Raw genomic sequence first — 14,270 nt, 5'->3', positions numbered from 1 at the left:
TGTTATTAGCAGTCCAAGACTTTTATTCTTTACACAAGTAATCTTAAATCACAAAGCTAAAGGCAGGGCATGGAAAAGATAGTGACGAGTAAAGTATTTTGCAACGATGAAAATACTAACAGTTATTCCAAACAAAATAAATAAATAAATAAAAATAAGTTAATTAATTTAACATTACTTCAACCATCAAATTTTGTAATTAAAAAAAAAACTTACTGCATGCACTTGAATTTTTTAACACCAAATGATAAATGAAATTATGAAATAAAGTGAATTATTTAGTGTAGGAGGAAATACATATACGAACCAGCTAGAAATAGTTTATTTCCTGGCAATCCTGAAGTAGGTACTCATGTTTTTGCATTGCAATTTACAAGTACCTTAATTCAATTCATCATAATAGTGTTATGTGTATGTTAGCTGTAAGGACTAATTTATAATTTTGTACGTTTCTTTGTTACAGGCAGTAAACTTTCATGCTACATGTTATAATTATGTTGCAGAAAGTTAGATTCATTTATTGTTAATATATTTATTTATCTTGGTTTCTTGTTGAAAGAATACTTAAAGATTTAAAAATTATTAAAAAAATATTTCCCCCGCCGATAAATTGGAAAAAAATGGCCAGTTATGAATAATCTGCAAAGCGGCCGATTATAGCCGATTACTCAGCATGCATTGAAACATGTCTGATTCGCAAAATGCACTAGCCATGCAAGAAAAAGCACTTGCCGATGACGAATGAATTTCTACCAGTAATGAATTTCCCCAGGGGAGTGGAATTAAGCTATCATGGTTTCAAAGAATGCTTAAAGATTTAAAAATTATATAAAAATATTTTTCCCTCCGATAAAATGGCCTATTATGCATAATCTGCAAAGCGGCCGATTATGGCCGATTACTCGACATGCATAGAAACATGTCTGATTTGCAAAATACACTAGCCATGTCAGAATAAGCACTTGCCGATTACGAATGAATTTCTACCAGTCATGAATTTCCCCAGGGGAGTGGAATTAAGCTCTCCTAGTTTCAAAGAATGCTTAAAGATTTACAAATTATATAAAAATATTTTCCCCGCCGATAAAATGGCCTATTATGCATAATCTGCAAAGCGGCCGATTATGGCCGATTACTCCGCATGCATAGATACATGTCTGATTAACAAAATACACTTGCCAATGAGGAATGAATTTCTACCAGTCATGAATTTCCCCACGGGAGTGGAATTTACCTATCATAGTTTCTTCGGAGTAATATTTAGAATTCATACGAAATCTGACAAAAGTAGATTAAAATTTGAGCAAATTTTCAACGTTTTATTCTGAGGAATCACTTGGATAATTTTGTGCATGAGATTTTTTTCTTCCGTTAATTGATCAAACCATTTATTTTCTACAAGTATTTATATTTCTTTCAGGTACGAGGATACATCCTTAGCCTATCATGAAGAGAAAAGGCTTCAGATCTTCTGTTTTCCATGTGTACATAAACTAAAGACAGCCTAAATTGACTATCAAAAGAAGACTTGCGGATAGCTCAAGAAATCAGAACTTGTACATAGATGTCGACATTTTATATGCTTCACAATGAAAATACTTTATTTTTATGTGTTTGAATTTTTTCAGGGAAATAGAAAATACGTGAAAACTTTGTGGAGGTATTTATTCACACAAAAATAAGAGTTGTTTGCTTAAACACACACCTGTATAATCAGTCTTGCTGTGCAGCTAAGGAAGTTCTGTTAGTGGCGAACATCGCTTACAGACAAGCCTGAAAGTATAGGGCCTAGTGTGTACATATGCCTACACTAATGCACTTTCATCTTTAACATGACGAGAGGGTAGACAAAAGAAAGGCATGCCCTGATGCATGCCGTTTTAACCCCCACACACAAGGAAGGGGGGGGGTGTAAGTTCAACGTGTCTGTATCTGTCTATGGCACTTGGCGCCTAAACAGATGGACCGATTTTGAAAAAAAAAATAAATATTCGAAAGGAGAGTTGACCGAGAGTGTTCTTAGCTAATTTGCACATTTGGATGACATTAATTAACGAAGATATTAATTAAAAATCTCTAGAATGTGTTTCGAATTTTTTTGCAATGAAAACATATTTAAAAATTTACAAATTTAATGCCAAAATAAAGAGTAATTTTTTCTGTGTCTGATAGAATGGGTTTGGAACTTCCATGTTGTATAGAATTCGAACTAACATTTTTTGAAGTATATTTTAAACACGGCTAAGCCTTGATTCACACGATTGGTAACCGAATTCATTGTTGGCCGACAAGGAAAGATAACACAGAGTAAAGAAATTGCATAGAGAGGTCCCGCTATACTAAGAAATTGAAGCCGGAAGTTGCACCGCTGTATCCCAAGATCTTTAGCATCTTGCTAAATATCTTGAGATACATTCTCATTCAAAACATTGCATTATTGAATCTCAATTGGTAGTTGATTTAAATTTAGATATTTTTGCAAGTTTACGAAGCACGTTTTTGAAATCTCATTACAACATGAATTAAATGTAAACCAATCCGCCAGCTACTTGATTCGGCTGTTATCACAACCCCGCTCATAATTACACCTCTGTATCCCATAATTCCGGCTTCAATTCTATCTCCTTTTTGCGAAACTACTTTTTACTATTTATTCTAAGAGACGGGCCTCTTCATGTAAATTTCTTTACACAATTTGAGAAAACGCATTGATTTAAAATTTTTATCTGTTTCCAGTTTCTATAAAATAAAATACTTATAATTGATTTTAATAGTATAAGGCTTTTGAAAGGATTTTTAATATTCCCTCCTGATTCTACATGTGCGACTCAGTCGGGGGTTTTGAAAATTTTTAATTTTAGTTACTTGTTGTTAATTGAATTAGTTGCATAAAAATCATGACGCATGCCACACATTATCTGTTTTCAACTTATTTTCGTTACGTTGAAGACGAGAAATTAAGGGTATAAGTGTAGACATAGCTAAAGAAGTTGAATCTTGAATGGCCATATCCTGCCGCCAAGAAGGTTAACAAGTTGAGAAAATATTGCTTTCTGGAAGTTATAGCTTGATTTTGTAAAGCGCCTTCATCGCAGGTGTCGTTTTAAATCACTCGCAATCCATTTTGTAAAAAAAAAAAAAAATAAAAAAATAATTCGAATTTTGACAGCTGAAATTCAAACTATATTTTTTGTAATCAAGAGTGTGTGTATGTAGGCGTATGTGTTTGTGTGAAGGCATGAGTGTATGGGTATGTATGTGTGTGGGCGTGTGTTTGTGTCTGTGTGCAGGCATGAGTGTGTGGGTATGTGTGTGTATGTGTGCGTGTGTATGTGTGCATGTGAGTGTAGGATATGGACGCAACCTGGATACTATTTTCGCTGGAGGAGCAGCATCGGGAGGGGCTGGTCGACGGTGGTGCTGCAGAGGGAGGCAGGGGGGAAATAAAATCATAGGAATTCAAAACAGTCAAATGAGAACAATAACCAAAGTAATTGCTCAATAAAGTTATGTGGAGTGTTCAGCAATATCGTACACACTATTTTATTTCTAGAGATTTGGTTCCTAAAGGCTTCTGTGTCGAATAGTCACTAGAGAAAATATAGTAAAAACCGGATGATGTAACGGGTACAAAATAATTATTGCAGTCGAGATATGCAGTGAATACTCGATAACTCGACACCTCAAGGGAACGCGAAGATGTGTCGGCTTAAGTCAATGTCAACTTACTGAGGTTCCATTACTTTAATTCCTTAAGAGTTTCTGTATCATTTAGTTACTTATGTTAATATGTATGAAAATTGATTCCAGTAAATAAATTTATCTTTTCTGAAAAGTACATAATAAAATAACTAATATTATTTGAACACTTTGTGAGGAATAAATCCATAATTTTTGAAAAGAGGTGAAAACTTTTCTTTTCTGTCAGGTCCGTTCAAGATAAAAAGTCCTGCTCACAACAAGTGAGCATCATGTGCAAAACATGTCATGACGTCGTCTTTCTCTAAAGGACTTCCATGGGCACATTTATCCTACCCTTTCCTATTCTTTTAGAAGTACACTAACTACACAGAGTGTGGTGGCTGACTCCCCTGGATAAGGATGGAATTCTCTAAAAGAACTTTCCAGAAAAGGATCGACTCGACAAGAAAACGCAGCTTAAAATTCTGAGAAGAGATCAATATGAAAGAATGTTGGTAGCAAAAATTGGTCTACAATAGCAATTGGATGTCGACTTATAGGGGTTTCTGCAAATGTGTGTCAAGTTGGAGACGTTTTCGCTTATTTAAAATTAGCATTGGTCACCCATTAGAAAAATAAATGTCGAGTTACCGGGGTAGTCGAGTTACCGAAGTTTCACTGTACATCGTTGTATAGGGATACGGTATAACTTTAACTTAAAAGTCAAATTATGGATTTTAAAGAGGCATCAAATCATGCCAAATTTACAATAGGTTTGGTGGTTATATCTTATACAGATAGAATGTCTTAAAGTTACGAAAATATTCCTTTTTTCCCCCTACATTTGTGCTCTAAAAACGCATTTTTTTTGTCATTGGTGATTTTTACGGAAAGGGCGGAAGATTCGGATTTTCTCCCTCCTAAAATTATTTTATTTTACCTTTATTTTATTATTAAGGCTATTTTACCTTTATTTTTTTTATTGTCCCTATTATTTTACCTTTGACGAAGTTGAATAAGGAAGAGAGGACGTTCCGTCCCGGAAATTTCTTGAAATTTAAGTCCTGCAAACGTCATTTCAAACTTGATTAGTCTAAATTAGAGGAATAGGCGTCGGATAAAGTGGTTCTCATTTGAATTCTCTTCAGAATAGAAATCTTCAAAATGCAGTTTTATGTCACTCTTGATGGCATTAAGAACGGACGTTGGCATCGAGACCCCCGTCCGGAAACTTTCCGAGGTTAAAGGTCCAAAAACTAACATTTCGCCTCTTTTTGTTCTCGTCAATAGGTCATAATCCTTGGATCTGCGCGTTGGGACCTTAGCATCCAGGAAGTTGATACCTGGGGCATGGGCTCCGTTATGCATTCCCCCTCCTCCTCCCAGACACTGACACAACAAATGCACTTCGCATTATTGCGTTTTGTATATTTCCAATTCTGGGATTTTTGTAGGTTTAATCTTATCGACAATTCCACGGAAAAAGGTCATTTTGTCCCGCACGTGACACCTCATATATTTCATTAAAAATGATACTTTAAAATATTATTGAACACATTTTTTTCTGCTTAATAAATTACAAACTTACGTGGGATTTCTTTCGCAAAAAATTTCGTCATTACCCTATAAAATTATTACTTCTTAATGAAATATATAAGCCGTCACGTGTGGGACAAATGATTGATCTTTTCGTGGAATGGCCCTTATCTGGTTTCTTTAATAATAATTTTAGTCAGCAAATTCGCCACCCCAGCAAAGTACCACCCGGGCTGTTTACCCCGTTTTCTCCCCTCTCGCTTCGCCTCTGTCGTAGAGAGAGAGAGAGTTGCGTTATTTCATTCATTATTTCAGGCAATTATATTGAATCTCGACTTCAGTTAAAGTTTCTTTTGCCGTCATCAGATGGCAGCACTATACATTTCAAAATTGCAGCTGAAGTATTTTCTTCATCTTTCTCGCGTTCAACATTTTTTTTTATTACTAGGGGCAGGGGTGCCCATCACCCCCAAGTTCAATGGCGCAAATACCCCCCCCCCATTTTCCTCAACTCTCCCCCCTTTCTGTTTTTAGCTTTTTTTATTTTATTTATTTATTTTTTAAAAATAATTTTTATTTTTTTTCTTTTTCATATTTTTTATTTATTTATTCTTTTTAATATTTTTCATTTATGTATTTAATTATTTTTAATTATTATTACCATGCTATTGGAAAATTTATGTGCTACGCCAATGACACACACAGACAATCTAAATAAATGAAATAAAAAATAATAAAAATAAAATAAACACTAATTTAAATTAAAAATAAATAAATAAATAAATAAATAAAAAACAATTTAAAAAATCCCCCCCCCAAAATTTTGATGGCGCAACTTGCGCCAAAATCCCCCCTTGTGGGCACCCCTGACTAGGAGGTCTGCCCCCCTAATGCTCACCAACCCCCGAAGATTGCTTCGCAATATTATTTGATTCAAAAAGATTTAAATCGTCAATTAGAAAGAAACAGATTAAAAACGCATTTAGAGCTAGCTCCCTTTGGATTAAAAAACACCCCTTCCCCGGGTTTCAAAATAACCTGTACCAACTTGCAGAGCCGTAGGGGCTAAGAGGCTCCTGAGCATTGCATAACTGCAGTTTTGTACGTTTGGAAAGTCGCTTTCATATTCGTGGTCTCAAGTAATATATTTTGCTTTTTATCTCGGGGCTTGAATTGAGTTGAGCCTAAGATTTTCCGTTAAAATCGAAACCCTTAAAGTTTGTGAATAAGAGCAAAGAAACATGCGAATCGAAAAGATCTATGGCAACGCCAAATAAAACAATGAATAATTTTAATGGAGATGAAATTATTCCAACTTGATTTTTAACGGCTTGTAACTTTTTTCCCTTTGGAGATAGAATGGTAGAATTAGATCTGAACTTAAAAAAGCCGCTCTTTCCAGTGGTGTCAAAAAGAAAACTACGGGAAAATTCCTTCACTTTTTACTGATAAATTTAATGAAGAAAGTAGTACTTAAATTTTAGCTAAGCCTAAAAAATTTCGAGCTAAAAACGCAAATAACTCCCGCCGTATTTAAGTTAGAGCATTGAAAAAATTTGCGCAAAACGCGGAAAATTCTACCCTTTCCAACAACATATAATATTAATATATGCAAGCACTTTTTCACCCCTTTAATAGGCAATAATAGGCAATTTACGCGAAATTTGAGTTTAAAAAATTACAAAAAAAAACTAAATCGAACTTTAAAAAATAAAACCCCAGGTGCACGCCCCCGTAGCTCGAAGTAATTGTGTACAAAATTTCAAGGCTGTAGATGCTATGGTGTGCATCCTGGATGCACGTCCGCCACAGACTTCCCTCCAGGATTTCTTTGAAACCTAACTTTTATTAACTAAAGGGTGTCCCAAAATTAACGCAAGATTTTAATTTGCCACAATTTTTACTGTGAGTTGTTGGCAGCCACGGAAAAAGAACAATTTGACAGCTGGGAGTTTAGGGTTAGCAAAAATGGAGTGTTATATTATTATACAGCCAGCGAAACAATTCAATCACTGCACAAGGAATTTCCTGTTCGTGTACTCTCTCGTTTCGGTGATACGAATTGTACCCTACATCGTGTGATTTTACATCATTAGACTTCTCCCTATGGGGTTATTTGAAGTCAAACGTCTATGTCAGCAATCCCACAACCACCTGCGCATTATCTAATTGCGATATCGAGCGCCAATAACAGTAAACTGCTTGAACCGCCCAAACTTATTAACATCTCATTATTTTTCAAATAATTGTTCGATAATGAAAACGCATTATAGAATCGAAAACGCTAAATTTGTAATAACCCTAGACCCTCAGCTGCCAAATTGTCCTTTTTTCAAGATTGCCCACAATTTATTGCAAAAATGGCGGCAAATTCAAATCTTGCGTTAATTTTGGGACACCCTTTATAAAGAGATTATTACTCGTGAACCGAAGTTCGAAAATGGCGATTCGAAATTCGGTTGAGGAAACACGTTCGATCGGGACTCGCCCTTCGTTCGGGAAGGAGCGGGCATTCTGGTGGGTAATCAGGGCGTGGAATACCGGCCGCTAAGGATTGTCAAGGCAGCACTGAGAACAAACGCGAAACGAAACCTTCGCCTTCTTGTGAAAAGAAAGTGTGAGACGCTATGCAAAAAGAATTAATTCCTCGCAGCTGTTCATACTGAGCCGAATTTTTTTATAAAGTAAATTGCATAGAGTAGATCATAAAGTAGATTGCATAGAGTAGATCAGAAAGTAGATTGCATAAAGTAGATCATAAAGTAGATTGCATAGAGTAGATCATAAAGTAGATTGCATAGAGTAGATCATAAAGTAGATTGCACAGAGTAGATCATAAAGTAGATTGCACAGAGTAGATCAGAAAGTAGATTGCATAGAGTAGATCAGAAAGTAGATTGCATAGAGTAGATCAGAAAGTAGATTGCATAGAGTAGATCAGAAAGTAGATTGCATAGAGTAGATCAGAAAGTAGATTGCATAGAGTAGATCAGAAAGTAGATTGCATAGAGTAGATCAGAAAGTAGATTGCATAGAGTAGATCAGAAAGTAGATTGCATAGAGTAGATCAGAAAGTAGATTGCATAGAGTAGATCAGAAAGTAGATTGCATAGAGTAGATCAGAAAGTAGATTGCATAGAGTAGATCAGAAAGTAGATTGCATAGAGTAGATCAGAAAGTAGATTGCATAGAGTAGATCAGAAAGTAGATTGCATAGAGTAGATCAGAAAGTAGATTGCATAGAGTAGATCAGAAAGTAGATTGCATGGAGTAGATCAGAAAGGAGATTGCAGCTGTGTAAGGTGACGAATTACACTTTTTATTAAATTCTTACTTTCCTTGAAAACAAAATTGGTGTAACTTTGGCGCCAGGGGTGTAAGAATTTTTATGGGAACACTGGGATTGACTACGTGTTGTAAGCCCGAGAGTTTGGAGGGAAGACTTAAAATCACAATCTGGAATCACCTCCACTTGCACCAAGGATGGATACAAGAGAGGGGTGATGGGGGGTGATCACCCCCTGCTTGAGCCAAGATATAGAAATTCTCCCTCGGCATATTTTCGATACTGAAATTCCAAAACCGTAATTTTTGATGATCTTCAATAATGTTACGGAAAAGACGGATATTTCTTGGAAATTGAAATATTCAAAATTGTAGTCTTGAAAACGCAGTTGTAGCACATCTCTAACACTTTAGTGGTAGAGAGCAGAACTTTGTTTAGAACGTTTTTCGAAGTTCCAAAAACTCAGTTTTAGACGATCGTAGATGTTCTTAGATGGATTTTGTGGGCTCTCCCCAGGAATTATTTTTCAATTGAAGTTCAAGAAAAAAAAAACAGCAACTATAGGACGCCTTTGATGACGTTAAGGTAAAGGATGAGGTTCAGTACACTCCTTCGGAATGTTTAGAAATGGAAAAAAACCCCTTAATTTTAGGTAATCTTTAATGAAGGGGGTGGAGGTGTGGGGAGTTATAAAAGGGTCAAGTATCTGAAATCAATCGCCCCCTCCTTGTATACTTTCCGGATCCGTCCTTGACTTTTACCGTCCCCTTTCTATTGGCTGAAGTGCCACCTTCCAGTGAGCGATGGTGCACCCCATGCTACGCAGTGCCCCCATCCAGAATGGGAGCCTCCCGTTAAAAAAACGAAAAAAAAAACCCCCTTAAAACACTCCTAAGAATTCCTCCCTCTAGCCTCGTGGGAACCCGTGATATCGTGAATCCTGGCAATGCCCATATATTCAAATGAATTCAGCTAAAAAATCCTTAACAAAATTTCCAGATTGAATAAGTGAAAAACAATTTTTAAAAACATCAAGTAAAATAATAAAAAACTGTTTATACTACTTTAACATTTATTCCATTTGAAGTCAATAACATGAAAAATATTTACCTCCTTATTCATTTTATTTTTAACCCTTAACAAACAAATTAAAATAATCGATTAAAACTTAATTTTCCACCAAAAGTATTTTCGGTTTTACTTATTAACAGCACTCAAAAACAAAAACGAATAAAAAAGGAAGAAATTTAAATTTTTGACATCTTGAATTCAAATTATGAGTTTTTGTAATCACGAGTGTGTGCGTATGTGTGCTCGCAGGCGTGTGTCTCTGTAGTGGTGTGTTTATGTGTGTGCTTGTAGTGGTGTGTTTATGCGTGTATGTGTGTGTATGTATGTGTGTCAGGACCGACGAGAGGTCATGTCAGCCTAATTGGAAACATTGTAAAGGCTACTCAGTTTATAGTCGCAGCATTACGACCAGACACACGTCAAAAGGCCAGGTGTTCTGGACTAAGCAGCAGTGTATTCGATGCTGCTTCTGTGGTTTCAGATCGCTGTTAATGGGTTCGGATGGACCTTTGCTGCTGTGGTGATGACGATTACGAGTAGAAGCTTTCACCACTTTACCAAAAGACATGTATTAGCTAGTACAAAGAACGGATTATGTATATTGAACATAACTTCTCCACTAATTCGAACAAGAAGCCTCAAAACCAATATAAATACTCAGGTACCCTGTCGAGGCTTTTGGATACAAATGATAATGTAAACCACATGAAAAACATTGTTTTAAAATAGATATTTCCGGGATGTATCAAATTAAGGTTCTAATTCTTAGATATTGATTTTTTGCAGACCATAATGCAGCTTCTAAGTATCAAAAAATTAAATATGTCTTTAAAATAAGATAATGGCTAAGCAAGAATTGCTACAAACTTATTGACAAAACGTGCCAAGTTGTATGATTAAAAAAAACTTCTTTCATTTTCGCCCATGCCGAATTGAAGTCATTTTGAAACATGTCATAAAAATTATTAGTTTCATACATATGCGGAATTTGATCCCACCGTCTATCGGTACATTCCGAAATTTAAGCTTTTCATCTTTCTGGAAAGGTGATCCAAGTTCCCCAGAACAAACGAATTAGATTTTATGAGATAAAAGACCTGAGATTTATATTTCCCTTAATTTTCGTCTCTTTTTAGAGATACGCTGCAAAAAGTGGAACTTCGCAATTACTAATCTATAAACTTTAATGTCTCCTCAGAAGGACAATGGATCACAATGGGTTCATTAAAGACATTAACCAACGATTCTCAATGTTTTTCCACAATACTGCCGCGGATAATACCAACTAAAAGCACATCCATCACACAATGAACCTTGAATAATAAGATATGGATCCCTTCAGTGAAAAGGGATTTCATTACTGCCAATTAGGCTTTGGGCTAGTTGCATTGATTTAAATATTTATAAATGTCTCGCTGAATCTCTTGAAACGTTCCAGAAAGATTTCGTCAAAGAAGCCTTATTCTGTCAAGTGTTCATCGAACTAAAGTGAAATCAAATATTTCCATTGTTGTGTTATCAGTCACGCAGTCGAGCGTGATAAATATATTTTATGCACTCGATAATTGGATAAAAATATCAGCTAATGAAAATTTAATAATGATGACCTTCATCATTGTTTTCCTTCGCGTATTTCTCTTTTTTTTTTTGAAAAAGTGAGAACTGAAAAGGTTGAAAATTTCTAAAAAAAGAAAACTTTTGGCTGATCAGGAAACCATACGAATAGTGTAATGATGAAAAAAAGATAAAGGCAGCAATCGACAAAGTATCTAGAGTATATTTTTGACGCAAAATTGTTTTGCCCTCATCCACCCGTTATCGACTTTTCTAATGTACAGGGTGATCCAAAAATCTGGACCAAGTTAAATGAATAATTCGAAATCGATTGAAGATAAAAAAAAAAAAAATGCGGTTTGCATTGAACGAATCGAAAAGTCGGGTTTTGTGTGGCAACAAAGCAAAAGTAGTTCCGTTTTCGACCAACAGATGGTGCTATAGCTGTTTACTTCTCTATAACTCTTTTTATACAGTTTAAACGGGCTTCTCTACTAGGGACAGCATTTTGATGCAGAAAAGCTTCGACTACCATTACCTGCTGCCGTTGCTCCTTTGTACATCGTTTGTTGCTTTTATTATCCTCGACCTGAAATCCGACAGCGGCATCTGTTAGTCACCAACAGAAATATTTTTGGGACCGTTGCCAAACATAACCCAGCTCCTTTTTCATCCGTTTAGTGCAAACCGCATCATTTTATCGTTATTCGCTTTTAAATTATTCAGTTTTAAAGTTGGTCCTGACTTTTGGGTCACCCGGTATAATACGGTCTTAAAGTCTACCGAATTTTTAAGAAAAGCTTCAAAATTTAAAGACTTCGCGAGAAATCGCTCACGCTAAATCGTGTAAAAGATGAATTCCATTTCTCACTAAAACTCGCCAGATTTGGCGACTTTTCTGAAAATTTTGGCAGACTTTAAGACCTTATATTTCGATAACGGGGACACGAGGGAAAATAGTTTATGCTTCCAGAAATATGTTTTACTATTCTCTTTCGATTGCTACTTTTTTCATTTTTTTTCATTATTTCCCTATCGTGTCGTTTCCTGGGGATCGTTTTAATTCCTAGCATAACTGACGATATTTAAAAACATCACATGGCTTCCTCGTATGCGTAAGATATATATATTATGACAACTAATAAATGGTTTAAGCTGAAAACGTAAAACTGAAATCGTTTACGATTACAGAACTTCTTCAACTGCACACATTAAGCAATTAAAACATATTGGAAGATCTGTGTCACCAACAATCGCAAGTGTTACAAAATATTGACTTGACTTCTGGAGATGTATTGAGTGATGTCTTGGAGAAAATATTTGGCGAAGAAAAAATAAAGAATCTAAATTGAGGGGATTTCCCCCCCCCCCCCCCCCCCCAATAAACAGCTGTGAGTTATGAGAAGGTTCAAACACACACACGTACACCGTGCGTACAGCTGTCACGACAAAAATAATCAAAATGGACTCAGGGATGGTCAAAATTATTATTTCTATTATTGATAGTAAGAATTTTGTCAAAACTGATTCAGGTCTAACTGAAAACGCAGGTTTTTGCTGAAATTTGAGTAAAAAATTTAGAACATTTTCTTTTCGTTGTACAATTAAGTAAAATCCATAGATAATTATAGTTTAACACTAAATAAGATTTAAATGTAAAAAAAAGCTAAATGATTCAAAGGTTTATAATCGCATTGGATCGCATCAAAGAACCTGTCGTTTAAAAAGGCGGAACACATTTCCAAGAATTTAAAAAACTGAAGTTGGGGAATGTGAAGCAAAGTGAAATTTTGAAATATTTACTCTGTTTTCAGCGCCACCTATCTGGTAATATTTTAACTATATAGTAGCATATGTAATCGATTCCTGTCAGGAAAAAAAAAAAAAAACCCCAAGATTAAAGCATATGATAATACATGTACTTTTCAAAAATTCACTCGTATTGTTATATATTGTTGAGAGTCAAAAATCACTTTTGTTTTTACAAAATGATAAAGTTCTTGTGATTGACATTTTAAATATTAATCGAGACCTTCTAATACTCTGAACTATTTATTTAAGTTATATTAAGTTTATTTGCATTTTAAATACTTTTTACAACCAGTCAAACTGAAATAGTTTTTTTGTTTATTGACTCAATCATTTACTAAATCACTTACGTATTTATTTATTACTTCATTCATTTACATACCTTCATTTAGTAATTCACTTATTCATTCATTCGCTTATTTTCTGATTCATTCACTCTTTTACTTGTTCATTTTTTCCTCATATACTAACTCATTAAATAATTTAATTTTTAGTTTATTGCTTAAGTATCTTTTCACTTATTCCTTAAGCCTTTTATTTAGTGATTCATTTAATCGAAAATATTTTCTATAATTGAATAGAAAATAGTTCATCAGAATTTTTTTTTTCTCATTTTGCCCCATGGAAAAAAAAAGAAAATTTTTCCACTTATGTTTACTGCCAAAAATAAAAAATACTGTTTTAATGCAAGTTTTATCGTAAAATAGAATGTTCTTTCTTAATGTAATGTAATTTTCAAAATAAATTTCCAATTTGCTCATTTAAAAAAAATCTCAGTCATCTTAACCATTTCACTTTGCCTCCACATTCCCCTACATCATGCATAAAAATCGAAATAAATTGCGCAATGCAATGAAAAAAATGAAGTTTGCAATGACTATGCAATGAGGATTTACAAAGTTTTCTTCAACTCGGAAAATTTGATGAAATAGGATCGTATTCATTTATGCAGATGCAAATGAAATGGTAACTTAGTCAAACTCTCATAAACGAGCCCTAATTTAACGACATCCCGGATTTTATGAAGAAATCAGAAGTACGTATAGTATTAAGTTTATAGAAACTAACGCGGTACCGGCACGACTTTGCCCGTAGTAGAAAATTAAGAGGTCATTTGGTTAAGCTTGTATATTTTCAAATAATGGATGATGAATTTCTCGCCAATTTGTTACGTTCATTTGCTCGTCCATGTTCCACGTTATGATAATTTTCTTGTCCACCACGTTATGGTAATTGCTCGTTAAAATGCTTTTAAAATTGAGATAGAAAAAGAACCACATCGAATTTTCGAAAAATCGCTTCGAGATGCACACTCCCATGCTGTAAACTAATT

At 34.8% G+C, this 14,270-nt stretch overlaps 1 protein-coding gene across 3 annotated transcripts in view; it reads left to right on the top strand.

The window, feature by feature from the left end:
* LOC129227044 (ceramide phosphoethanolamine synthase-like) overlaps positions 1–1,650 on the top strand; it is a 183,349-nt gene extending 181,699 nt beyond the window's left edge. For all 3 annotated transcript variants that reach the window (XM_054861683.1, XM_054861684.1, XM_054861682.1), the window contains exon 7: positions 1,421–1,650. In XM_054861683.1, coding sequence (XP_054717658.1) covers positions 1,421–1,450 — 30 coding nt within the window. In that variant the 3' untranslated portion in view covers positions 1,451–1,650. The remainder of the gene's footprint in view (positions 1–1,420) is intronic.
* The last annotated feature ends 12,620 nt before the right edge of the window (positions 1,651–14,270 follow it).

The sequence above is a fragment of the Uloborus diversus genome, chromosome 7 (genome assembly GCF_026930045.1).
Source record: "Uloborus diversus isolate 005 chromosome 7, Udiv.v.3.1, whole genome shotgun sequence".
Taxonomy (NCBI): Eukaryota; Metazoa; Arthropoda; class Arachnida; order Araneae; family Uloboridae; genus Uloborus; species Uloborus diversus.
The sequence above is the reverse complement of the archived record's forward strand: the minus strand, read 5'-3'. Positions and strand labels throughout refer to the sequence as shown.